This window comes from Syngnathus scovelli, chromosome 13 (genome assembly GCF_024217435.2).
Source record: "Syngnathus scovelli strain Florida chromosome 13, RoL_Ssco_1.2, whole genome shotgun sequence".
Classification (NCBI taxonomy): Eukaryota; Metazoa; Chordata; class Actinopteri; order Syngnathiformes; family Syngnathidae; genus Syngnathus; species Syngnathus scovelli.
The window spans coordinates 4,918,776-4,945,007 of NC_090859.1; the positions used below are offsets into that span (position 1 = coordinate 4,918,776).

General features: G+C 43.6%; 2 protein-coding genes across 3 annotated transcripts in view; both read right to left on the reverse strand.

Annotated features, from left to right (window-relative positions):
• Nucleotides 1-12,399: 12,399 nt before the first annotated feature.
• On the reverse strand, nucleotides 12,400-19,856 carry nfil3 (nuclear factor, interleukin 3 regulated). Of its 2 annotated transcripts, none has more exons than XM_049738539.2 (2): nucleotides 19,620-19,856; nucleotides 12,400-17,938 (listed from the first exon to the last, which is right to left on the reverse strand). In XM_049738539.2, the coding sequence occupies exon 2, from the start codon at nucleotides 17,833-17,835 to the stop codon at nucleotides 16,609-16,611; it is 1,227 nt and encodes a 408-aa protein (XP_049594496.1). In that variant the 5' UTR covers nucleotides 17,836-17,938; nucleotides 19,620-19,856; the 3' UTR covers nucleotides 12,400-16,608. The 2 variants fall into 2 exon arrangements, with proteins under 2 accessions (XP_049594496.1, XP_049594495.1); XM_049738538.2 differs by having other exon boundaries at nucleotides 19,607-19,856.
• A 2,196-nt stretch (nucleotides 19,857-22,052) lies between these two features.
• Nucleotides 22,053-26,232, reverse strand: part of ror2 (receptor tyrosine kinase-like orphan receptor 2) — a 133,948-nt gene continuing 129,768 nt past the window's right edge. The window contains exon 9 of the mRNA XM_049738453.2: nucleotides 22,053-24,411. Coding sequence (XP_049594410.2) covers nucleotides 22,969-24,411 — 1,443 coding nt within the window. The 3' untranslated portion in view covers nucleotides 22,053-22,968. The remainder of the gene's footprint in view (nucleotides 24,412-26,232) is intronic.

Sequence of the window (26,232 nt, forward strand, 5' to 3'; positions counted from 1 at the left end):
AAATCAGCGTGTGCAACACCGGAGGGTCAAGGTTCATTTGAACCAACTGAGGCGCAGCAAAGCAACATTTCGCCATTTGATATCACCCAGAAGCGGTGCGCCTTATCGTTGGAAAAAGACGTGCCGAGCATCAAGTGATTTGTTGTTTTTTTCCCAAACTAATAAGACTTATTGTGCCATCATCTGGCGCAAAGGTGCTAAACTGGAGATAAATCTCCAGAGAGAGACACATCCCAGTGAGCTCTCGCTCTCGCTCTCTCTGTCTCTCTCTCTCTCTCGCATGTTCCACAACAATCATCCATCGTGTGAATGTCTTGCAGTAGCAGCAGCAGAATCGTTCGAATTCCAAATCAGGTTTTCCCATTAAAAATAATGGAATAAAAATTTATCCGTTCCAAGCAAAAAAAAATGCCTTTTTTAAGCATTTGTTCATTTGCGCACCGCCGAACGTGCAACTGTAGCGCGTCGCCGACCGCGCAACTGCACCGCACTGATCGCATTATTGTGACAGAGCCGTCGCTGAAATTTAAAGTTAAGTTAAAGTTAAAGTCCCAATGAGCGTTACACACACATCTGGGTGTGGTGAAATTTGTCCTCTGCATTTAACCCATCCCCATGTGATTTTGATCCATCCCCTGGGGGAGAGGGGAGTAGTGAGCAGCAGCGGTGCCGCGCTCGGGAATCATTTGGTGATCTAACATCCCAATTCCAACCCTTAATCCTGAGTGCTGAAGTGAATTTTGAACTTTATGCGCATCTGTATGTTGCATTAGATAATCCACTAGTAGCAGTAAGACTATAAAACTATTTTTGCTGTACAGAGAAGCTTTAGTTTCAGTAATTTATAGGTACTTAGTAGAAGATAGAAGGGCCAGTTGTCCGTGACCAAGGAGAGCTGAAGGGATGACCTTTTAGGGGAAACAAGCAGACTGAGACTCAAACTGTGGCTGTTACCCAAAGCCGTGACATCAGCTTCTTGTCAGGTATAAAAGCTTACGGGCCTGACAAGGGAAGGGGCTCTCTCTCGCGCTTTTTAACATCCATGCCTTGGGGCCACTCAACTTTTTGGAAAGACTTCACTCTGACATCGGTTGAATAAAATCTTTTCCCAATCAGCCGTGTGTCCCTGAAGTCTTCATTTGCCTGGAGCCAGCCACCGACCACCGAGTGTTTTTTGGAGACCAGCAAAGAAACAAAAACCATTCACCACCGAGTGTTTTTTGGAAACCAGCAAAGAAACAAAAAACATTCACCACAGTGCCAAGCAGAGAGGCAATGGGTCCCATTTTTACAGTCTTTGGTATAACCCGGCCGGGGTTTGAACCCACAGCCCTGGTCTCAGGGCGGACACTCTACCACTTGGACACTGAGCTGGCTAATGTAGAAAATATTTTTAAAGTCCTGATGTACTTTTCAAAATTTGAGTGGACCTCAGTGCGCAGGGAGCTTAATTTTGTCCGATCGCGCAACTGCAGCGCACCGCCGAACGCGCAACCGTAGTGCGCCCCCGACCGCGCAACTGCACCGCGCTGATCGCATTATTGTGACAGAGCGGTCGCTAAAATTTAGAAAATATTTTTAAAGTCCTAATAGACTTTCCAAAATGTAAGAGGACCTTAGTGCGCTTAATTTAGTCCGATCGCGCAACCGCAGCGCGCCGGGCGCTCACTGTCGCATTGCTTTAGGAGCGTCTTTGTGTTTTAGGATGGCTTTACTGCTCCCACTTGCTTCCTTTGGAGGCATGATTAGAGTTGATGCAATCCTCAGAGTAACGAGAATGTAATAACGAACGGAGTCAGTTGGCATGCGGGTCTTCTCGGCTCATCTCGCGAGGTTCGACAACCGAATTTCGTCCGACATTCGAAGCAAAAAAATCTCGAATTTTTTGTTCGAATACCGATTTGTTCAAGAACCGGGACGTTCGAAAACCGAGGCTCCACTGTACGTAGTTTATAACAAACATTGTGCTTTTTAAAATACTGAAGTGAATTTTGAACTTTATGCGTATCTGTATGTTGCACTAGATGGTCCACTTCTAGCAGTAAGACTATCAAACTATTTTCGCTGTACAGAGAAGCTTTAGTTTCAGTAATGTAAAAGTACTTAGTAGAAGATAGAAGGGCCAGTTGTCCGTGACCAGGGTCGTCCATCCCCAACAGCGCTGGTCAAGATCTCCTTTTTAGGACTGAAGTAAACTAGTAGATTGAAAACTACAGCTGTTACCCAAAGCCGTGACATCAGCTTCTTGTCAGGTATAAAAGCTACGGGCCTGACAAGAGGGGGGGTTCGTTCCAGCGGGGGCTCGTTCCAGGGGGTGCTCGCTCTAACGCGGGCTCGCTCGCTCTCGCTCGCTCTCTCTTTTTTTTTTTTGGGGGGGGGGGGGGGGCTTTTTTACATCCATGCCTGGGGCCACTCAACTTTTTGGAAAGACTTCACTCTGACATCGGTTGACTAAAATCTTTTCCCAATCAGCCGTGGGTTTCTGAAGTGCTCATTCGTCGGGAAACAGCCACCGATCACCGAGTGTTTTTTGGAGACCAGCGAAGCAGCAAAAACCATATACCACATTTTTGGCGTCACAAACAGGATTCGTGTTCTCCAGGGGACCGTCCCGTCCGCTCTCTCCGCGAGCATCCAGCGGCCAGCCGACGACCTGTATTGAGGTGAGTTGCTTGCACTCAAAGTCGCCGCAGCATGCTCGCTCTTGGAAAGGGGGGGAGGGAGCGTTGTCCCCCACACGGAGGGCAGTTAAACGGATCTGATGGGGCCACGGCGGGCTCCAGGGAAAGTTGTCTCTCCTAGTCGAAAGCTGTCATAATGCGACTTTTGAAGGGGGAGTGGCCCCAAATAGAGACAGCGAAAGAAAAGTAAAATAAAAACCGGAAATAAATAAATAAAAAACAATAAATAAAAAGGGAACAGTAACAAAACGTTTTGGGGATTGCACGAGTGAATGGCATGTCTTGTGAGAATGATAAACGAGAAGAAATAAACGCCCCAGGGAGGGCGAATGTGAAACAGGACAGGTTGTCGAGAACAACGCTGGTCGGCTGTCACGGGAAAAAAAAAAAAAAATAGTAGGAAGTCCCATAAAACGTGGACGTGGAAATTAGTCGTGTCAATGGTCCGGCGGAGGATCGAAATTTTAGCTGTGTGATTGTGGCGGAAACACAGGTACGATTGAACTATGTTGTGACAAGAGATAGATCACACCACCTCGCCCCCATATGTTCAAAATTCCTGGGACACAGCCGGGACACTGCAAGCGCCAAGTGCGATTGTCGAGACGTTCGGTGGCCGTGCTAGTCTCTGCCAAAGTCCAACGAAAAAGGGAGGTTGCGTTGACCGTGTTTGGCCAATGGGAACGAGCGCAACCTTGGCATCCGTACTGTGAGAGTGAATGGAAGAAAATATCTGGCCAGGTCAGCGACCTGTGGATGCGCGCGAAGCCACGTCGTTTGGGCACTGATCGAATTAGAGGTGTATGTGAGTTATAAGGCTTGTCAATTTAAATGCTGGTGTAAGAGGCCCCAGGTAAAACTTAGGACTGTCGGTTTTTGAATATTGATTAAGCTGATACGATCTGCTTGCGGTTCGATTCCTCTATGGGGACGTATTATAATAGCATGCACGTCTGTCAAAATTTGATAAATTTGAGCCTGTACAGACCGCGTTTGGGAAATAGGTGCTGAACGGCTGTTGTGTGTAGAGATCCCTCTGGAGACAGGGAAAACGTGGCAATGAGGCCTCGGAGTGCAAGGATTGGTATACCTTGGGAAAAAGTAATTTGTGTGCACACTTACCGTATTTGCCGGTGTACAGGTCGACTCGGTGTATAAGTCGACCCCCTAAAATTCGACGGAAATTTACGATTTTATGATATATCCTTTGTATAAGTCGAGCTCAATTGTTGCATTATATTAAACTTCAAAATTCAATATGCGAAATTTATTGACGAAAGGTGTTCAAATTCCGGGAGGCCGTGCGCATGCGGCTGTTTATAAGCACCGCGGAGGAGATCGCGGCCGGCGAGCTCGCGCACGCCGCCCGGCACCAACGGGAGGCCGGAAATAGCTCCAAGCCGAGCGGATCGGCACTTTATAAGCACCGCGCAGGAGATCGCGGCCGGCGAGCTCGCGCACGCCGCCCGGCACCAACGGGAGGTCGGAAATAGCTCCAAGCCGAGCGGATCGGCACTTTATATGCACCGCGGAGGAGATCGCGGCCGGCGAGCTCGCGCACGCCGCCCGGCACCAACGGGAGGTCGGAAATAGCTCCAAGCCGAGCGGATCGGCACTTTATAAGCACCGCGCAGGAGATCGCGGCCGGCGAGCTCGCGCACGCCGCCCGGCACCAACGGGAGGTCGGAAATAGCTCCAAGCCGAGCGGATCGGCACTTTATAAGCACCGCGGAGGAGATCGCGGCCGGCGAGCTCGCGCACGCCGCCCGGCACCAACGGGAGGTCGGAAATAGCTCCAAGCCGAGCGGATCGGCACTTTCTAAGCACCGCGCAGGAGATCGCGGCCGGCGAGCTCGCGCACGCCGCCCGGCACCAACGGGAGGTCGGAAATAGCTCCAAGCCGAGCGGATCGGCGCTTTATAAGCACCGCGCAGGAGATCGCGGCCGGCGAGCTCGTGCACGCCGCCCGGCACCAACGGGAGGTCGGAAATAGCTCCAAGCCGAGCGGATCGGCACTTTATAAGCACCGCGCAGGAGATCGCGGCCGGCGAGCTCGCGCACGCCGCCCGGCACCAACGGGAGGTCGGAAATAGCTCCAAGCCGAGCGGATCGGCACTTTATAAGCACCGCGCAGGAGATCGCGGCCGGCGAGCTCGCGCACGCCGCCCGGCACCAACGGGAGGTCGGAAATAGCTCCAAGCCGAGCGGATCGGCACTTTATAAGCACCGCGCAGGAGATCGCGGCCGGCGAGCTCGCGCACGCCGCCCGGCACCAACGGGAGGTCGGAAATAGCTCCAAGCCGAGCGGATCGGCACTTTATAAGCACCGCGCAGGAGATCGCGGCGCCTCATTGGACTTCCAGCGGGCCGCGCACTCGCGCACGCCGCACGGTTCAAATTTTCTAAGTGCAACGCACAATGAGATGCATGAGAAACGGCCTTGGTTACCATCACATTTGAAGCGATGAATACGAAGTTAAATTTTATGACTCGGTGTACAAGTCGAGGTCGATTTTTTTCGGTCGATTTTGGATCGAAAAAGGTCGACCAATACACCGGCAAATACGGTAAGTTAAATTCTGCAGAAAATAAAGGGGAAAATATAAAGCGCTATTAGAAACGAAAGGAAACGAAACGTGCGTATTTGTCACCAAACTGCATAGCCGCAGTTGGCAAGCAGCAAAACGTGGAATGGATTCGAATCCTGCTCTGTCTTCTATGTTTGTGATTGTCTGCGCGTGCAGAGACGTGTGGGATCCCTGTGTGTGTGTGTGTGTGTGTGTGTGTGTGTGTGTGTGTGTGTGTGTGTGTGTGTGTGTGTGAGTGTACCCATGGGTGTGTGTATGTGAGCGTGTGTGTGTGCGCGTGTGCGCGATCGTGAGTAATTGTGTGTGTTTGCTCTTGAGTGCGTGTGGGTGAGCGTGCTTGTAGAGGCAGCAAAAAGCTAAAAGGATAGTGAGCTTCTCGGTGCTCTGGGGCGCGTGCCCGCCTGCGGTGCCCGCTCGGGGAGGGGAATCTGGCTTCGGGGGCGGGGCAGGGAGTGGCCAACCTGTACCTGCCCACCGTGTTTCAAGGCTAGGCCCTCCCCGTGTGGGTGACGTGGGGGCGGGGCGCGGGGCCAGAGTTGTGCCCATTTTGGGGCCTACCTTGCTGGTAGCGAGAAAATGTGACAGGATGATGGAGGACGGCATGCTGAAGGAGCAAAAGAATGCATGACCAACAGTGGAGGTCCTGAGGTAACTGCAACCCAGGAGAATTAATGTGCCACAGCTGTCTAACAAGAAACAAGAAGCACGGGAATGCTACCTAATACGACACTAATATAGATGTGCATGTATGCATCTCAAGAAAGAGTGTGGTCCCTCATAAATAATGAGGGACCCTACTAGGGTCAGCTGGCGCCCCCTAGACCCTCTGGGAGCAATGAGAAATTGGAGTTGCAGAAAAGCCCAACTTGTTAGTTTAAATTAAAGACAGAATGATAAAATTAAAAACCAATTATTGATATTGCTCTCTGGGGCTCTCCTCAATACTTCTGATTTTCTGTTTACATAAAAAACCCGACACAGCGGATACATCCGTTGGCTCCAGGACAAAGAGACACAGACTGAACTTAGAATTAATGTTTAACAGCCGTCTAACAGGTGAAGACTAATTTATGAGCGCAAGAGAGGTATCAAGTGAGGGCCACAGCGCCAGCTAGAATTAAAGGAATTCTCTGGATTTAGACATAGGACTGAATTGTATTCACGGAGAGCCTGCTCATAAATTTTGGCTCGACAAGGGCGACCAGCGCCTATGTAACAAGACTCACAGGTCAAAAGCAGTAAGTCCAAAATAGAGGAGGAGATGCCTACGAGGAGATATTAGATTTGGAAGTAATCTGTTGGTTCTCTTAATACCCTTGTAAAAGTCTACTCGGTACAAATAAATTAACGATAGGAGCAATTTAGAGGTCCAAAAGTGAGAAATTCAAATGAAAACCACATCCTAGATTCGAATAACATGAGCATGAGAAAGTGAACAGCTGAGAAATAGTTCAGTAATATCTGTAAAGTGAGCATAACACCAGTAATACTTAGGTCAAAATGGAGATGATGCTATGTACAATTTGGAAACTATCAGAAATTGAAGGCTCAAATCAGGAAAGGTAATAAAGAGGATGGCATAAAATCAAAGTTAGGAAAAACAAACGATAGAATGTAGCCTGAAAATAGAATGAGCTTTTGGAAATTGCAGTATAATCGAGAGAAATCACAGTTAAGACTGGCAATTTAAGTTTGGGGTAATCTGCCAATTTAAAATGGCTCAAATGAGGTCCATCACAATACATCTGAGAGCTCATGAAGGAAAGGCGGCGTCTTTCTCAAGTGTATTACATTGTCGATAATAGTAGAATTTGAAGTTTGATTAACAAAAGGCACTATGAAATTAATGGCATATGGGGAGACGATATCTAAGTTTGGTATCCCAGTCTGTCTCTTTCAGTGGTCATCAGTTACTCTGAAACTCGATCCCGAGACTCCACCGACAGCTGAGAACAACAAGAAAACGGTGCATGGCTCTGAGGCACCTTTGACCTTTGCAAGAGCAAAGGACTATATTTGTGCTGGGGGGAGCACAACGCTCTGAGAACGACATCCTCGGAGGCAGAGTACAAAGAGTGAAGGAACTTACAAGATGAGAATGGACTCAGTTGAAAATGGACTCATCCAAGAGTGAGAGATGAGTTGACTCTGAGACTACAACCAAAGACAACAACTTGACAATGAGGTGCGGCGAAAGACACATGAGACCTGAAAGATGCATCAAGCTGCTGAGACGTTATCAAAACTAGTGGAGCTTGGGTCAGAGTGGAGGGAAGCTTGCTTGGGCACTGAGTTTGACACCACTGAGGAGTCTTGATAACTAAAGACGTATAAAGAAATAAGGAGCAAAATGTGTAGTGTTACAGAAAAAGGAAAAGCATCATAGTCAGGGATTAAATTTGGATAAAACAGATAGGCTAACACTGTAAGAAATAAGAGTAGAATCATATTTAGCCCATCCAGCTTAACGATTAGACATTTAGTCATTGACACTTTGGAGAAGGGAAAATAGGGCATTAGGACCCATTAGGATGCAGTCAAGAGGTGATTAGATTGTTCAGTGGAGCTAATTAATAAATTAGAAGTTAATCACACCTCACAGGGAAATTCTGGAGTCAAACAAGTCCGATAAAATCAAGGAATAACACCCATGAAACCTTTTGACAGTTAAGAATAATACTGCTACTACTAATACTAAGAGTCACACTAAGTGATAGTGAACGCGATGACAAATGTGATAGAACTCGAATATCAAATGCCTTAATATGGCAAAGTGAAAATAACGTGGTGGAGTAGACTGTTGAAGTATCTTTACCCGGCTGCTCGATCAGAACGATGGATTAGGACAAAAATTATTTAGGAACCATCTGAGGCTGCTTCTTCCCCCATGCTCACCTATGAACATGCTCAACAGTGGAAATGACTGAATTTTTTAGGCATTTATTTGGCAATTTTACGGTAAAGGTGAGGTACGAATGTAGGAAATATTTAATTGGGAAGAACATCCGGAAATGAAGGGTTACTGTTAGTATTCACTGATTGCCTGCTCACTTACACATACTAAATTTGTTTGCTGTGGTATGAGTGCTAGAAACAAATGGAGTGGCATTTGTGCGGTTAGGAATGAGTGTGTGTGTCGGGAGCAGTGTGAAAGGCCAAAGTATTTTGGAGTTGGTATGAAAGGGTCACAGTTGAGGGTAAGATTCCTCTCACCTGAGACGGGAACACCCAAGAGTGATGACTGACAGCTGATGGTTAATCAGAGGCACCATGAACAGCAAAATAGTTCATGGAGAAGGCCGAATTCAGCAACACGGATGGACAAGACAGGACTAATATCAAACATTAGGACGATGGACGATATGACATGACAAACGTGGACTCACCCGACAGGGTGACAGACTATGTAGACGACAAGCATACATTTGAAACTTAAGCTTGCTTGTGGCAAGTGCGAGCTTGGCTTTGTTTCTGTGTGTCACTTGACTTATTGCAGCATCAACCGCCAGCCGAGGAGCAGATTGCTGGTTGTTTTATAACTTGTATTACTTTTGCAGGCTGTCGATTGCAGTCTTGGAAAGTTTATGTTGAATTCACGTGAAAATGTTAACCCTAACCCTTTTGATTTTTATGATGATTGATGATTTTCAGGACGGAATCCCCGTGCGCCATGATTCATCGTGTGTCTATTTTCATTTAGTAGATACTCGATGCCTGTGTAGTTTTGTGAGTACAAGTGTCCGTTGTTGGTATTGCCGAGTGTGAGGTGCACAGTCAATTTTCAGGAACTTGGGGATGACGATCCTGGATGAGTGCAAGGTTCGACAGGACGGGCTGCAAGACATATGATGATGTGGTAGGACATTTGCCGGTTCCTTTTTGGATGCCTAATGACACATTGGGTGAATGTGTCAAAGGGGGGTGGGGTTATGTTTGAATGAGTAAGTAGATATAAAATTTAATTGTGACATTCAATGTATTTTCGGATTCACTTGTTTTTGAGGCTTTAACAGGACGTGCCACAATTCAACAGGCAGTGATGGAAGGAGCAGAAGAAGCATCTCGAAAGCAAAGTTAATGGGAGATAACAATCTGGAATGGAAGCAAAGCGTGGTAACAATCTAGCGACAGTAAGGGTTAAGGTCTATCAACAGAAAAGCATGAATGACGACAAATCATACAGCTAATAGGGATTAGACTGCAGCACAACAGGCAACAAATGTTTGGAAGGTAATTAAATAAAATAGGAAACTGGATCAGAAACAAGGAATAGGGAAAATTTCTTAACACATGAATGCATTAAAGCTGCTATTAAAGGGAAAGTATTTAAGAACACATTTCGACGAAGATAAGGTACATACACAAATTGGTTGGACAAAACTGACGAGACTGGTACCAATTTGACGATATGGAGAAAAAAAACTAAATCAAAGAGGAAATTTGGAGAGAAAATTAGTATTTGGACTGGGAAAGAGTGATTGCCGAGACGTGATTGACAGGACTTCAGACAGTGACAGCTGCAGCAGGAAAGGCTACCTTGAACGGCTAGCAGTTACTCTGCCACAGGAAAAATCTTGCGAGACTGACAGCAAGACGAGAAATAAGGGGGATAATTCATAACTCCTGGGGGGAGTGTTTGTTTGTTTGTCTGTTTGTTTGTTTTAAGGATCACGTGGGCCTCTGGATCATAGGAGTAGATGCCAGGAACGCTTGGAGGTTCTATTGAGTACTTCGATGAGACGATGACCACCAATCGTCCCCGTGCCCCAAACAACCCCAGAGGAGAAGAATTTATTTGCTGACGACTGCTTATGGAGATGTCGTTTACTAGGGGTGACCAAGGGGGGCAGGAGGACTTCTGGCCTACGCTGGGCATTGCTGCTTTTTTCATTGCAACTCAAGGTTTTGTGCTGTTGTCATTGTTCAATACTGGCAGTAGCTACCAATTATCGCAGAACTCCTGGACGCTGACCGGGGCCTGGGAGGAGACTCTGAGGACGGTGAAGTGGACATTAAGATCTTGGATGGACAGCAGGCCCTGGGCAGTGATCCCAGCGCGGTTCACTACTGAGCATTCAGTGGACTGGACTTTGCATCGACAGAAACATACATATGCAAGGGGGGCAAAACTAAGAGCGTTTCAACTTTGCAGTATGCGGTGATATTGCGTCAATATTATGTCCTTCATTACTTTATCAAATGACCACATGCTGCATTACTTTAATTCATCACATATTAACGTCATGTTAATGCAGTTTGACTGTTTAGCGGTTGGTGGACGTCATTTCATTTCCATACTGTTTTGTGAGCTCATACTGTTTTGTGGATTGTAATGTGCCAGGGCTCCTTACACCTGGGTGACACCAGGTGAGGGGAACCACTGGGGATGGTAGAAAGGGCCTTCCTCTTTTTCCTTGTCATTAGACTGGCGAGGTTTTTTCTTGAGGAAGGGCCGGCAGCTTTTTGGGGCTTCTAACGGGCCACGCCAAATTTGTTACTTCGCAATTTGTCACCGTTGTAAGGGTATTACCTAAGGGGGGTGGTACCGTCGTCTGTATAATGTGGACTTCAATTTTCTTTACTTGTGGTTCCTGAGAGGCCTCAGATTGTGGTCAGGGAGAAATTGGCTAACTAAATAGTTTGAGTTTTCCTAGTTAAAATAACCTTAAGTAGCATGCCTCGAGCATAATTTAGGCTGTGCAGGTATAGGCCAAATTGTAGACGTGACCATAAAAAATTTGGTTGGGAGAAGATTTTTTGGTTGTTTACTGATGTCATCTTTTGTTAAACTGTTTTCGGGACATTTGTAACGTCCCGAAGGGGGGAATGAAGTGAATTTTGAACTTTATGCGTATCTATATGTTGCACTAGATGATCCACTTGTAGCAGTAAGACTATCGAACTATTTTCGCTGTACAGAGAAGCTTTAGTTTCAGTAATGTATAAGTACTTAGTAGAAGATAGAAGGGCCAGTTGTCCGTGACTAGGGAGAATTCAGTTGCAGCAATGTGTGCAATCCTATAATAAGGTAAAGTGGCTGCTGTCGTCCATCACCAACAGCGCTGGTCAAGATCTCCTTTTTAGGACTGAAGTAAACTAGTAGATTGAAAACTACAGCTGTTACCCAAAGCCGTGACATCAGCTTCTTGTCAGGTATAAAAGCTACGGGCCTGACAAGAGGGGGGGTTCGTTCCAGCGGGGGCTCGTTCCAGGGGGTGCTCGCTCTAACGCGGGCTCGCTCGCTCTCGCTCGCTCTCTCTTTTTTTTTTTTGGGGGGGGGGGGGGGGCTTTTTTACATCCATGCCTGGGGCCACTCAACTTTTTGGAAAGACTTCACTCTGACATCGGTTGACTAAAATCTTTTCCCAATCAGCCGTGGGTCTCTGAAGTGCTCATTCGTCGGGAAACAGCCACCGATCACCGAGTGTTTTTTGGAGACCAGCGAAGCAGCAAAAACCATATACCACAATACCCACAAAAAATAATAATCAAAAATTCTTCTTTAATGTTTAAATTTTTTGACTGATTCTAACTTTTCCAACTTTAAACTTTTTAGTTTATGGCTACTAATTTCCAAAAATTCCCACTTACCAAAAATTCAACATTTTCTCCATTACAACACACACGCACGCACGCGCGCAACCACGCACGCACGCACACATTCTTCTTATGGAATTTATTATTTTTTGACCGATTCTAACCATCCAACCAACTTCAACATGTTTTGCTCATTTCCAGTCATTCAATGTCATTTCACATCATTTATTATCATTCCATAAGTTTTCATTCAACCTCTCAGTCTTCACAGACAATTTTTTCCGAAATTGTATTCTCTAGTTGCCATCGAATTGAAGAAAAACGTGTGGCAAATGGTTTGTTATACGATATTTTAGATCTCTATTGTAATTTTTGCCCCATTAAAATACATCTGACCTTTTTTTGCTTTTAGGGTGGGCAGGGGAGAATTCTGGAAGCAATTAATAACATTTCTAAATATTACTATGCAAATGAAAGAATGATTTCTGATGAGAGTTTGATGAGAATTTATGCAAGAAAGTAGCATGAAAGCAATGGTGAATACAATACACCAAAATACACAAATATTCTTAAAAGACAAGATCGACTACAAATTCACTACATTTAATTTATTCTTCATATATTTTGTTTATTTATCACATTAAGGTATTTTGCTGAAGTGCTATATATACAATTTGTATAAAATAATACAATTCTATCAAATGTGACCACCAGTTTATTAAAGGACTAAATACCACACTGTAATGTCCAAACCTTTACATTACCTGAAACATTCCAAGTACATACACAGTTTTGAGTGTCTCTAACATTCGTATCTCATTGATCAAAACTTTTATGGATTCTAGCTTTAAGGCAAAACAGCCAGTTAAAAACCTTTGGCAACATTTGCCAAACTGCCATCGATTGGGGTAGCAGGAATGCAACGGCTGTTAACTTTTTACCTGTGCATCAAAGCGGAATGGTGGTTGAAAGGACTATGTTGAGAGGAGTAACAGTAACACTATAAGGAAAAGAAAAGCGCCACACTATAAATGTTCCAGATTATGCGTGCAAGAGTTTTACCGGTAAAGCACGTCTCTATGTCGATTACTGTAAGACATATTGATTATTCGTTTCCCAACTAAAACTAAAAGTGAAAGAAAATTACACAAGGGTGTTGACTTAAGATCCCATTTTTCTATGCATAATGGGGGGAGGGGGGCTTTTCTGCTAAAGAAACTTGCAAAAGAAATGAAGACTGGAAATTTCAAGAACATCATACTATTAATTTGTATGTGACAAACAGGTACATGAAGACTACCGTATTGGCCCGAATATAAGACGACCCCCTTTTTTCAAGACTTGAGTTTGAAAAAATACTTTTTGAACACCTAATTTAATTTTATACAGGAAATACAGTACATCTGAAACAAATGATTATAACAATATATTCGAGAGAAAAAGCATGTTATTTTGCCTCATTCAAAGCATGCAAAAATTGTCTATCACATCTTAATAGCTGAAAATTTAAATATGTAAACTAAAGTGCAATCACATTTGTAAATGAATGGCTTCTGGTTTATTAAATGTAAATAAACCAATCTACTGTGATAAAACAGCAAAATTGCAATAACTGCATTAACATCAAACTGAAGTCTAACTGTAACTGTAGTCTTGAAACAAATCTGAATAAGGAAAAACATTGCAATAAAAGAATGCAAACTGTTACCACTATTTTTCTTTTTCTTCTTCGTAAGAGGGGTTCGCTTTGGCCTGGGGAGTTAAGTTCAGCATTCGCTTTAAAGATATCTGGCGCCATCTAGCGTTGTGAATGGGTATAATGTCTAGACCCCGAATGTAAGACGACTCTACTTTTTCAGTCTTATTTCAACGCAAAAAACACCGTCTTGTATTCGGGCCAATACGGTATTTCTTAGGGCATTAAATCTCTTCGCCCTTGGCGATTGATTCAATGTCATGTGAGAACGAAATTACTTGGATAAATGACAATACTCAGCTCACATGCTGTTCATGGAGACTAATCTTACTCACTTTTATTCACTGTTGAATGTGGTGCTACATTGTATGTATGGTGATGACTGGAGTTCTGGATGGTCATCATATTCCAACAAGTTTGTGACATCCGCAGGATCGTGGTGGAGTGAAGTTTAAGGTGAGACAAAGAGGAGTAAGATCACTGTCCCCTTTGAAGTAGCCTGAAGGAGTTAAAATGACCTGATAATTTAAGCATGCACTAAAATGGGTGCCAGAAAAGGGAAAAAGAGAGAAGGGAGGCCAAAGACCTGGCGATCAACTGAAACTGAAGACCTGAAAGGAACACGTACAAAGTGGAAAGACAAGGAAGCCGCTGTACCGAACAGACACGTGGAGAAAGAATGTTGCCTCATGTGTCAAAACAAGATTAAGGCCATATAAGGAACTATGATACCATATACATTTCTGACTGTATGTAAGACGAGTTGTCTTACATACAATAAGAAATATATATGGTATCATAGTTCTCTTTACCACATAATATGTAAAGGAAAAATTCATGGTGTAATCACCGTCACCTCCTGACCTCAACCCTATTGAAACCTGTGGCACAATCCTTAAAATGTCTGAGGGTGAATGGCAGTATTCCTCCAAACGAAAGCTTTAGGTATCAATTCTTACATCCTCCATTGTGTCTTATCTGACAGCCAGACATCATCTACTGTAAAATTTCAATGGATGAGTGAGTTAAGGTGAGATTGAAGACCGTTTCTTTAGTTAATATAAAACTTGACCAATAAAGAAAATTTTAGTTAAGATTTATGTATGTATATTGTTTTTAACTAAGGAGAGAAATACACTACATTTCCCCCCCAATATTCTTTTCAACCTATTTCATTAGTTGAAACTGCATAGTAATTTGGAACACAGTATTTTGAGTCACTTTACAATAAACATACCGTTTCTACAATAGTTATTTTGTTTAATAAAATCCCAAATATTACAGAACGTATTCAAATTTGCAGATCATCTCCCTAAAATCTGTAAACCACACTGACTATTAAGGAAAATTGCAAAATCATCAGATGCCAAGTTTGGAACAGAGTCATGGCTACACGAATGATTGACATCCAACATGTCAACATTCGTTTTGTAGTTATCAAATGAGCACAAACTATTTTTACAGGTATAATCACATTTCTCATTTATGATTTTTTTGTAAAACATGCCAAATTAGTCTGACCTTGTTTTTTATGTAAATCTATTAAGGAATGACTATTCATTTCCAATGTTTACTTGCTCACGAATGCGACATGTTCAAAACTGCATAAAATGTAATTTAATAATGGCATTTTCAGTATTTCTTAAAGATGAAAATCTCTCGTTATTAACAGTACTGTGGTTTTATGTGAACAAGTATACACTGATAGCAACTGATAAAAACACAGTTGAGACAGTTGACAATGAGTACCGTATTTTCCGGACTATAAGTCACATTTTTTTTAGTTTGGGTGCGACGTATACTCAGGAGCGACTTATATGTGAAATTATTAACACAATATTACTTGATCATTAACACATTACTTACTTGTGTATGATTTTATGTTATTTTCACACTAAACCGCATGAGGGCGCTCTAGGCCTGTGGAAAAATTGGAACTGCAACTGACGATGAGTCTGATGTCAGCAAAGTGCCCCATCTACTTGCGGAGTCAGCGGAGTTGTTCATAAGTGACACAGAGTACGAAGATTTCGATGGATTTAATGATTTGGAGTGACAGGGATGGTTCGATAAACTAATTTATGTATATTTATGTCCTGACCCCGTCCTCCGGCTGGGGAGGGGGTTAGGTGACACCCAAACTGAAAATGGCTGTCTGGATTTCTTGTCGACCAATCGAGATGAGGGATCTGAGGCGGATTACCACTCTCGAAGACACTGCCAGGACAATTGCGAGCACCTTCCTGCAGCTCTTCGCTTTGAATATGGATATCCACTGTTTCTTTGGATTGTTTTACATTATGTCCCTTCTCTGCATCCATTGCAGCCTGGTCATCCTGGAAGGGGGATCTTCCCATCTGTGGTCTCTTCTCAAGGTTTCTCATATTCCCCAGTAGTGTTTTTTTTAGTTTTTCCTTGCCCTCCTGGGAGTTTAAGATCAGGGGATGTTAAGAATAATTGACAATATTTGTACATGTGAAGCCCTCTGAGACTTGTCTGTGATTTAGGGCTATATAAATGAACTTGACATGTCATAGTTATTTGAATAATCCTTAATATGTTACGTCAGTCACGTTCTCAGTTCCTCGTTTGTGTTTATTTAACGTTAGCATACCGTACCATTCCGCCTGTTGTTGCCTATTCACGTCTGTTCTTGGTGTTGGATTTTGTCAAATAAATTTCCCCTAAAAATGCGACTCATACTCCGGTGCGACTTATGTCTTTTTCTTCATTATGCATCTTATGGCTGGTGCAACTTATACGCCGGAGCGACTTATACTCCAGAAAATACGGTAAATCAAAATTTAAAAGAATGGACTTTACAGGTCCAATCAGCAATGTAAAATTGTACATCATACTTCTATTTCTGTTTGAAGTATAACTAATCCTCATTTACATTGGGCTTTGTTTTTTGCTTACTAATTACCACTTTCAATTTCAGAATCTTTTACTTGAAAATGTACAGTGACCAGAAAAGTTGCTCAAAGCCAAACATCAACCACACAGTGTAATAAGTGAAGATGAAAATAGTATTAGGTTATTCAGGCAGGCAAGCTATTAGTAGGGACTCATTGTGTTAAATGGATGTTTCCCTTGCTGTGTTTTCTCAGAGGCCACTTTTGCACTCCTCTCCATCTGAATGTGCATAGAATGGCTGTTTTATATCCATAGCTGGTTTGTCTGAGAAGCTATGGTTTTGCCTGCTACTCATACAGCTATGCTCAGGTGTTTTTGTGCTACTTTTATCCCACTGCTCAGACCGCTGAGTCCAGTCCTGCATGGTGGTGACCTGTTCCGACAAAGGGCACGGCAAGGACTGAGAGCACACTGGGGTGTCTGAGAATGCTTGAAAGGATCCATTGACAGGTGAGGAGAACTTTGCCGCTGATTCGTATTCTGGGTCGATGGCTTCTACTTTGATTTGGATGGTCTTTGCTTTGATTCGCAGTTTATGAGGCAGAGCCGAAGAACTGGCCTCAGGCACTTTGTGTGTGGATACAATAACACTTGTTGGGTCAGCCGCAGATGTCATCAACCCTTTGGGGACCTGCTGCTCATCTTCACCATCTGATGATTTGCTCACAGCACCATCATCTGAGCTTCTGGGCGAGTTACTGGATGACCTCGTGATCTGTAAAAATGGAGCAGATTGAGCGTAGACTCTTGACAAAGGGCTGGCCATGTAGTTCCTAAAGAGTTCATACGGACGACTCTCATGTGGAAAGGTGCCATTCTCTGCCGGTTCTCGTTTGACCTCGGTGCTTCTGCACATACTTAAACTACCCTGAGTTGGAGCACATGCCTTAGATATATTTGGTGAATGTTTGATGACTGAAATACAGCTACTGCGCAGGTGATGAGGCTCAGTTTCCTTGCTGGAGAAACTGCTTTGATCAGCACTGGCTGTGACAAATTGCTGATAGAGATGAGCACTCTTGTGGCTAGACAACTTCTCAACTTCTTGGGCATATGCTGCTGAGCTCAAAAGGCCAAACTTGAGTTTAAGCGACAACAGTTCAGCTTTGAGGGAGGCATTTTCCTCTCCCAGGGTCATCAGCTTGTTCTCCAGCACCATATCATTTATACGCCGCTTCTCCCTCGAGCGTTTAGCTGCCTCGTTGTTTTTGCGTCGTCTCTCCCAATAAACAGTGTCTTTCTTCTCCTCTGGGATAAACTCCCTTTTCCTGCGACAGGTAGTTTTAGCTATAAATGGTATATCAGAGACATTACCTATCAGGTCCCTGTTAGACCCTTGTAAGGCCACAGCCAGTAGAAGGGCATCGTCTCCACTATAGGGCTCACTGGCATAAATTTCTTCCTTGACTGATTGCATATTTATAACTGATTGTATCCTCTGTATTTAACGGTTCCTCATAATGCTTTCAAGAACTGATGATATCTTCCATGAAAGACAATCCTCCTCCTCGTCACAAAAACTGTGGGATTACAGAAAGAGAGTCATCAATTAGTTTACATTAACTAATTACATAAAAAAACACTTTGCAAAAGGAACTTTTCCCAGGAACGTAATCCTGGCACATTAAAAGAAGGGTAAACCGAGGATAGTTAAAAGCGAGGGTTCATTTTTCACTTACTAGCCCAGTTTATGTATTTTTTTTAATGAGGAAAATGAAAAAAGTTAGGAAAAAAAATCAAAATTATGTGTAAAATTCTATTAATCTAGCAGCCTTACATCAATTGTATCATATGGAGAGGCAGGCAGAAGCAGAGGCTAAGGTCATACAGTGCCCTTTGTTTGCATACACTTTTTTGTTCATATGCAATGTGAACATATTTTGCAGATTTTTTTGTCGTTAATTTTGTTCACATGCCGTGTACTGTATTAAAAACAGGCTTAAATAAAACTTCTGATCTAATGGTGACTTCTACACCATTTTGTATTGTTTTTAAATCTGTCCATCTCCTGGGGGCCAACCCCCCTTTCTCCATAAAACCTAGTGACGCCACTGCAACACGGACGTGTTCTAAATTTGGATTTCCTTTAAAATGATACAAAAGATTACTTTTACCATCGAACTGCAAGAGTAATTTCCAAACGATAAAAATCTAAGAAATTTGTTTTCATTTAATAGCAAAATTTCATTAGTTTTTTAGGAATTTGATGTGTCATAATTCAAAGATACCGATTAAATATGTAATAAAAAAAAAAGTGGTTACAGGAGTTGGTATGTGTTCTGTCAGAATCTGGATGATGGAGGCAGGGAATCAATCAGAGCCAGACAGGACCAGGGCTGGCTGGGCTTCAGCGAGCCGTCAACGCGGTATCGCGCCAGAATTCCTTCATTGTGTCAGAATTACACAATAACCACCCCTCGCCTGCCTCAGCCTGTGACAGCCAGAAATTTCTGTTGCTCCAGACATTATGCAATGTTTGCTGGTGTAGCAAAAACGAAATAGACGCATGTTTGTTCTGCTTTGTTTGTGTGTAAATATATAACACTGGTTAAACAGTGGATCCAGATAAAAGCGAGATAATCGACGCAGCAATCTGAATAAAGACAATGTGGGCATTGATTCTAGTACATGACATCATTGCCTCGCTTACTCAGACACTGGCGGATGAGGCTTGATCGACGCCCTAAAAAGTCCACACTTTAACAGTGTGAGACGCAACAGTAAATTAAACGATACCGTTGATAAAGTACTTCCTGTCTGGTTACAACAGAATAAAACACCGTCTGCCACCATCAGTGTGACACAGTGAGCCCAAACCAGTTTTTTGGTTGTCGCAATCTGTAAACTCCTGTCACTGGTAACAAGGCCTACGTGACTTTACAGAACCAATACGTGACCCGATCACTCTCAATTCCCAGCCATCCCAGAGCGCTGCACAATTAGAAACATTAGTAAGGAACCATTCTTTGTTAATAAAACTTGCCGATGGCGGCCCGACGTTACAGTACGACGTACTTGCGCGACGCTGGCTAATGCTTGGATAACAATTAGGTTACTTTAAGTTTAAAAAGTGTTACACATCAAATTGGGTCACACACTAACCAGCACCCACCTTTTGGGCATACATCGACGCACGTAAATATTCTGTATTATCAATTGGCAGGGACGGTTTAAAATTCGATACTCACATTTTCACCATACCTTGTCGCTAGTTGAAAACTGGTGGCGATATTAGAGTCGCTGTCCTTAACGAAGAAATCATACATCAGCGATGAATTTGTCCTCTCAAACGTGAGGAAATATCTGGGTCGACTAAATTTAACAAAAGGAAAAGAACCACATTTTTCTCCGATTTTTTTGCACACCAATGTGGCTTCTGACTCATGGATCTGTGTTAGTAGGTCAGGAGTTAAGTGCATTGGCAGTGTACGGTTGACTGAGAACCGCCTTAGCCAATCACATGGCTGTATTTCACAATTCCAGCCAATGACTTTAGAGAAGGGTCGAGGGCTCAACTTGTCGTCACAATACCTGCAATGGAGCGACCGAGTCATCATGAATAAATTCTTACCTTCAAGCAAACTCAAGTGCGGACGCCTGTTCGTCTATGTGTGCCCTGCGATTGGCTGGCAACCGGTTCAGTGTGTCCCCCGCCTACTGCTCGATGACGGCTGGGATAGGCTCCACCAATGCCCGCGACCCCCGTGGGGTCAAAGCGGTATATAAAATGGATGAATGGAGTCATACCTACCCCGCGTATGGATGTACACTATGTATTTGGAACTTTATTTTTATCTTTACTTGTCTTGGCCCGTAGAGGTCACTGTTGTATAACACGTGTAAACTTAAAGGCCTAGAGACACCGGTATATGTATAAATCGGTTTTAGTTAGCTTATGGGCTTATAAATATAAATTGACGCTCGAAACAACGAAAAGGAAGCTGTTGCTCTGAAAAATATAATTTAAATTTGCCGCACAGACGAGTTTGACTGCGCCGAGCCGCCAGACGGAAGTGACGTCTCAAGTTGTACGCGTTTAGCTTCAGTGAATGTAAACAAAAAGAGAAGAGGGGCCAGCGCGGAGACGTCGGGCCAGGTTTGCGGCCAATCCAGCTCGCCTAGCCGTGCCTTCCATTATCCTGGCGTACGTTCGTTCGCGGGACGACAAGATGGGTTGCGTTCGCCTGATAGGATCCACGAACCGGACAGTGCGTGCCTGCTGTGTGCTCGTGTTCACAGTGGCCTGGTTGACTGCCATCTTTCCGGACTCTGCTGTGCATCGGGAGCGGCTAGTGTGCTATCACTCTTATTGTTCATCTTGTTTTAATTTTCCTGTGTTGTTTACTTGTATGTGCGTTGTGAACTCTGTCTTGTCACCCTGGGATAGTGAGAAACATAATTTCGATCTCTTTGTGTGTCTTGACATGCGGAGGAATTGACAATAAAGGAGACTTTGACTTTGAAAAGTATGTCGAAGCGTGACGGGAGGGGCACAATTCAGAAAACGTGCTCAGCTCGTCGAAAAAATGCGATTTAAGAAATAAAATTAAAAATGCGCCTAAAACCTAAACCAAACGCTGCAGATGTTCATTTCTCCATGCGCAGTGGTCAACTTGGCACTCTACTCTTTTTACTATGCCAACCTAACCACAGTGACAGGAGAGGCACAATTCAGAAAACGTGCTCAGCTCGTCGAGAAAATGCGATTTAAGCAATAAAATTAAAAATGCTTATAAAACCTAAACCAAACGTTGCAGGTGGTCATGTCTTCATGTGCCGAGATCAACTCGGCACTCTAAAGCCCCCAAGAGCACTTTTTACTATGCCAACCTAACCAGAGTGACGGGAGGGGCACAATTCAGAAAATGTGCTCAGCTCAGCCCAAGTGAACTGCTAGATTCATCATATTCTGCGTCAAAAGAGGTTTCTAAAACGGATAAAATGATGCTAATATTGCCGCTAGAAACGGAGCTGTCGCTATCATCTGCCATGTTGTTTTGGTTTGTTGACATCCAGATGTACAACTTGTGACGTCACAGTAATGGCGCCGCCAGTTTGGCTTCGTGCGGGACCCGATCGATAAACTGGCATTTCATTTCAGCTTTATTCTTAGTAATCGGTGTCCATTTTTAATTTCCAATGCGGCAAATGTGTTCACTTTATACATTCTATCAAATTCCGTTCTAATTGAAAAAAAAGAAGGGATGTCTCTAGGCCTTTAAACGCCGATTGCCGTTTGTATTTACAGCAATCGTGATCCATGAGCAGGAATCTGCTTCAAAGAGTCAATTTAAATCTGTCAAAGAGGTAAAGATACCTTTTTTTTTTTTTTTTTACCTTGCGTGACCAACATTCAGGAAAGTAGTCCATTGTTTGCAGTTTCACACAGGAAAAATAAAGCAAGCCATGTGTGTAGACGTATGGATTTTAACATTTAGGTATAGTGAAATACAACATTAATACACTCTTGTTTTACACATGTTTAGCATTGCTGTAATATTCAGAAATATTAATAATTCAGTAATTAGATTTAAATATGGCTGAATGTTAAGTCCAAGTTGTGATAGTGATTTTTTATGGCAATACAAGTGTTGTCAGATTTTCTGCTATGATGAACTTTGATCAACAAATAACTTATTTAAGAAGAATTTATTGAACATTCTATAGTTGAATGTACACAATTGTGTAGTAAGTGGAAAAAAGCTAATAAAAATCATGCAACTGGTGGGGGACATTAAATCAACACCAGTGTTAGCAATGTTCAATAAAGGAATAAAGAAAGGGGGGGGGGGGGGGAAATCAAACTAAAGAATATAAATTACAAATCTGTGCAATGTGGTGAAAAAAACAATGTTACAAATGCTAGTGGAAAAATAAGGCAAAAGTGTGGGGAAAAATGATTCCATGAGCTTGAGTACCAATATTGAAAATTGTAAACTATATCACTGAATTAAAACACAATTTGTTCATTTGAAAACAATACTTCTTTTCTATTGTGTTTCTATTCATTATACATTCTTTGCTTCTATGGCTGTGGCCAATGTACATGTATACCACTGGATAATAACATCCATAATAATATAAAATGATCTTCAAGACACAACGGAATGCATAAGTCTTTCTCTATAAAACTTAGTTTTGGCTCTGCTTTTTCTGAAAGTAGATGTTTTCTACTCTTAGTTGTGAGGATAATTCCTTTAGGATATGAACGTAGTATGAAGATTCACCAAATAGCTATCCTAGCTTGCCATGTTTGCTGATCAAAGATAATGTGACGTTCAGTAAAACAAGTAAAACCACAGACATAAAAGATATTGAGGTTGAATCATAGTTTGTGTATGTTGCACAGCAACATTGGAAAAACGTCTGAATGGAAACACTAACTGTAGCGTACTCAAGTTTAAAAAGTGAGATTGGGAAGCACAAATTTCAGTTCTACTTGAGAAAGTATTTTTCAACATTCATCCACTGTCACTGGAAATTGCTCCTTTCACTTCATGTTGCTATTTGGAACCAGGCACACATAATACGCCCCCCACTCCACCACCACCTATGTGTCTGACAATTGGATCACCAGCTCGTCAGTCTGTTGCTCACTGTCACCCAGTAATTCTGTTTCAGGCACTACCAAGTGCTCATTTTGCTCTAGCTCGATTTGGGATGCCCTGTCAACCAAGTCCTCATTGTTGGTCTTAGAGTCCTCAGTGAGCAAGGCTGCTTGCTCTGCCATAGAATTGTTGGAAGGAGCCGTGGTGACATAGCCTGTTGATGTGGAACCACTGCCACTGTGGTGAGAACTAGCTTTTGGAACCATCGGTGCTGGGTGGTGGTGCATGGGCATGGGTATTTGCATGGGATAGAAATTCTGCATGTACTGGTAGGCTGGCATAGGGTGATAGCCATTGACGGGGATGTAGAGCTGTGGAGGGACCATCGGCCTATGCATTTGACTCTTTATTGGCATAAACTGAGGTTGATGGCAGGGGGAGGTCTTTTTTGGGCTAGTGTAGCGTGAAGCATTCACTGTGCTCATGCTGATATTGCTAACGGGGCTGGTGCTGAGAGAGCTTATCTGGGTAGTGTTGCTGGTACCTGACGTTTGAGCAGAGTTATTATAATTTGAAAGACTCTCCCAGGAGCGCAGACGTGTGTGGATATCCTTAAAGCGAGGCCGCCTTGCTTGGAATTCACTCCAGCACTCCAGCATAAGGGTGTATATCCAAACTGGGCAGTCATCAGGACACTGCAAAACCTGGTGGCTGCGCACCATCTCGATCACGTCGTGGTTGGAGAAGCCACAATAAGGCTGTAGACCATAACTGAAGGTCTCCCAAAGCAAAACACCATAAGACCAGACGTCAGAGTCTGTGGAGAACTTGCCATACATCAGCGCCTCTGGTGACATCCATCGAATAGGCAAAGGGCTTGGCCCCATCAGATTGTAGTAGTCAGCTGAGTAGACATCTCTGAAGAGGCCCAGATCTAGGATCTTTATATTTAGCTTGTCAAAAACCAGAATGTTCCGGGCTGCAAGATCTTTATGAACAACCTGGTGGCTAGAAAGATACTCCATTCCGGCGGCAATCTGGGTAATGATATGAAGGAAATCTGCCTGCTCCAATGTCGATTTGACTGTTCTGTCATCATCTGAGCTAGCAACATCTGAGTTGGGAGAGCGGACCACAAGGTACTCGTGCAGATCACCAATGCTTGAATAAGTGAATACAATGCATTGTGGCTGCTCTTTGGTGATGGTACCCAAAAGACAAACAATATTTTGATGCTGAAGGTGAGAGCGGAGCATGGCCTCATGGCGAAATTCTTCACCGAGGGCGGGATCAACCTTGTCCTTCAGTGTCTTGATGGCCACCACTTGGGTCTGCTCGCCAGGTGTAGTGCCATACAGATGCCCTTTGTAAACTTTGCCGAATCGATCCTCACCAAGCTCCTCCATAAATCTTAGCGCTGATACATTGATCTCCCGCAGCTTTGCCTGTGTACACAGAAAAACAACAACAAAAATCAAATTTAAGTCCTCGAAAATTATGGCCAACGGTCAAACAAGTCAGACAAAGATAGATGTGTTCAGTATTACTTCTGATTTTAAAATAGTTTTCGGGTGTCTAAATAAACAGTCTCTGACATTCTTTGATCAAAATACACAAAGGATAAGGAATAAAAATATACGTCACATCTGCTCTGATAAATGACTTGGTTTCTATTAAGCCCGTATCTCACAGAACTGCACGTGTTTACGCACATAGCAAATGTTGGTATTTCGTCAGGGTCCTTAAAAGGTTGCAGTCACAAACCGTTGTAAACAGTTTTTCTTGTCGCAAAGCAATTTTGGACATGTCAACTGGTCGGCACGTGTGCCTCACCATCCCGGGGTCGTGGGTTCAATTCTGGGCCCCGGCCTTCCTGCATGGAGTTTGCATTGGGGTTTTTCAAGGGTGAGTTTTTTGTGGTATAGTTTTACTTATTTGGTAGTGTTTTAAATCCATTTGACCAACTAGTTAGCTAGTTTGCAATCTCATTTTGTTCATTGCTAGGATGGGGTGTGAGGCCAACAGCAAAGTGAGGACAGAGGCGTTGACAAGCTGGGCTTTATTGACTGACAGCTCAACAGTTGAATTTAATGCTCACTAGCTGTCTAAATATTCCCATAAACGCGCCAACACTTGCAGATGTCCCACTTGAACGCAACGTGTTTTCACATGGCACGTGGACACGCTGCACATACTGTACACACGTCCCATACACTCGGAGGCAAATGTGGCCATTTTGTGTGCCCCATTAGTTTTGATTTGAAACGCTAAATTATAATTCCCTGTTCATTTTTAATTGCCAATTTGAATCTCCATTTGAGTCACCACCAATTTGTGCACCGTCCAAGTTCCAACACAGCATCTTTTGGCTTTAACATGATCTCTGTCTTGGGTGGTAAATTCCCTTATTGTGACATCACAGTTCAGCAAAATTCACAAAGGCTTGCTCATACAACATTCACGATATCTTTGCCCAAAATGCAGTGTGCTGCGGGATTTTGGAAATGGTTTGGTCTTTATTCAAGTCTTGCTATGTTTTCTCTCAATCTATTATAGTATCCGCAACAAGCTGCGGCAGGACGGGGCTGCTCAGTCCTGGAGGCTCACACGCACACTGCCTGCAGTTTACCATGGATGCCAGTACATTTCCTCCTTGCACATTCTGTATGCCACGGCGAACCATGAAAGTAAATTAAGCATGACTCAGCTTTAGTCAAGTTTTAGGCAGCGAGTGTAAGCTTCCAAGTACAGATAGGCCCTATTACATACTGTCAGGTCTAGTTCCATTCAGTGTTTTACTACGGCGCTGACTGTTTCTCATTGCCACCCTAACTCCCATAATGTTTTATTTAAAGTTTACACTATGTTCTTTCCTTTATTGTCACTGTTAACGCAGTGTTAACTGTGAAAATCAGTTGGTGGCGGCGCGCACAGATGCAGCGGCCCGGCACTCCTCAGCTGTTGGCAGTTTTGTAACTTTTTTTGTAACTTTTCTTGTAACATTTTTAGTACTCATCCCATCCCTGCTTGTGACATGTGTGCAATGCAGCAGAGCGGACCTGTTGTTGGTCGCAGTAAACACCTTCTGCCCGCAAAATAACTTGATTCTCTGGAACACGATTCTCTGGCCGGCTTTGCTGTCCTCCCGCTGGAGTGGCGCGGCGGCGCGGACATGGAAGGCGGAAGCGAGGAGGAGCTAAAAGCTGGCCCGTGCAGGCCAGTCATCCCCAGCCTCTTTCTTGCTGACGCCCGGTCGATGACAAACG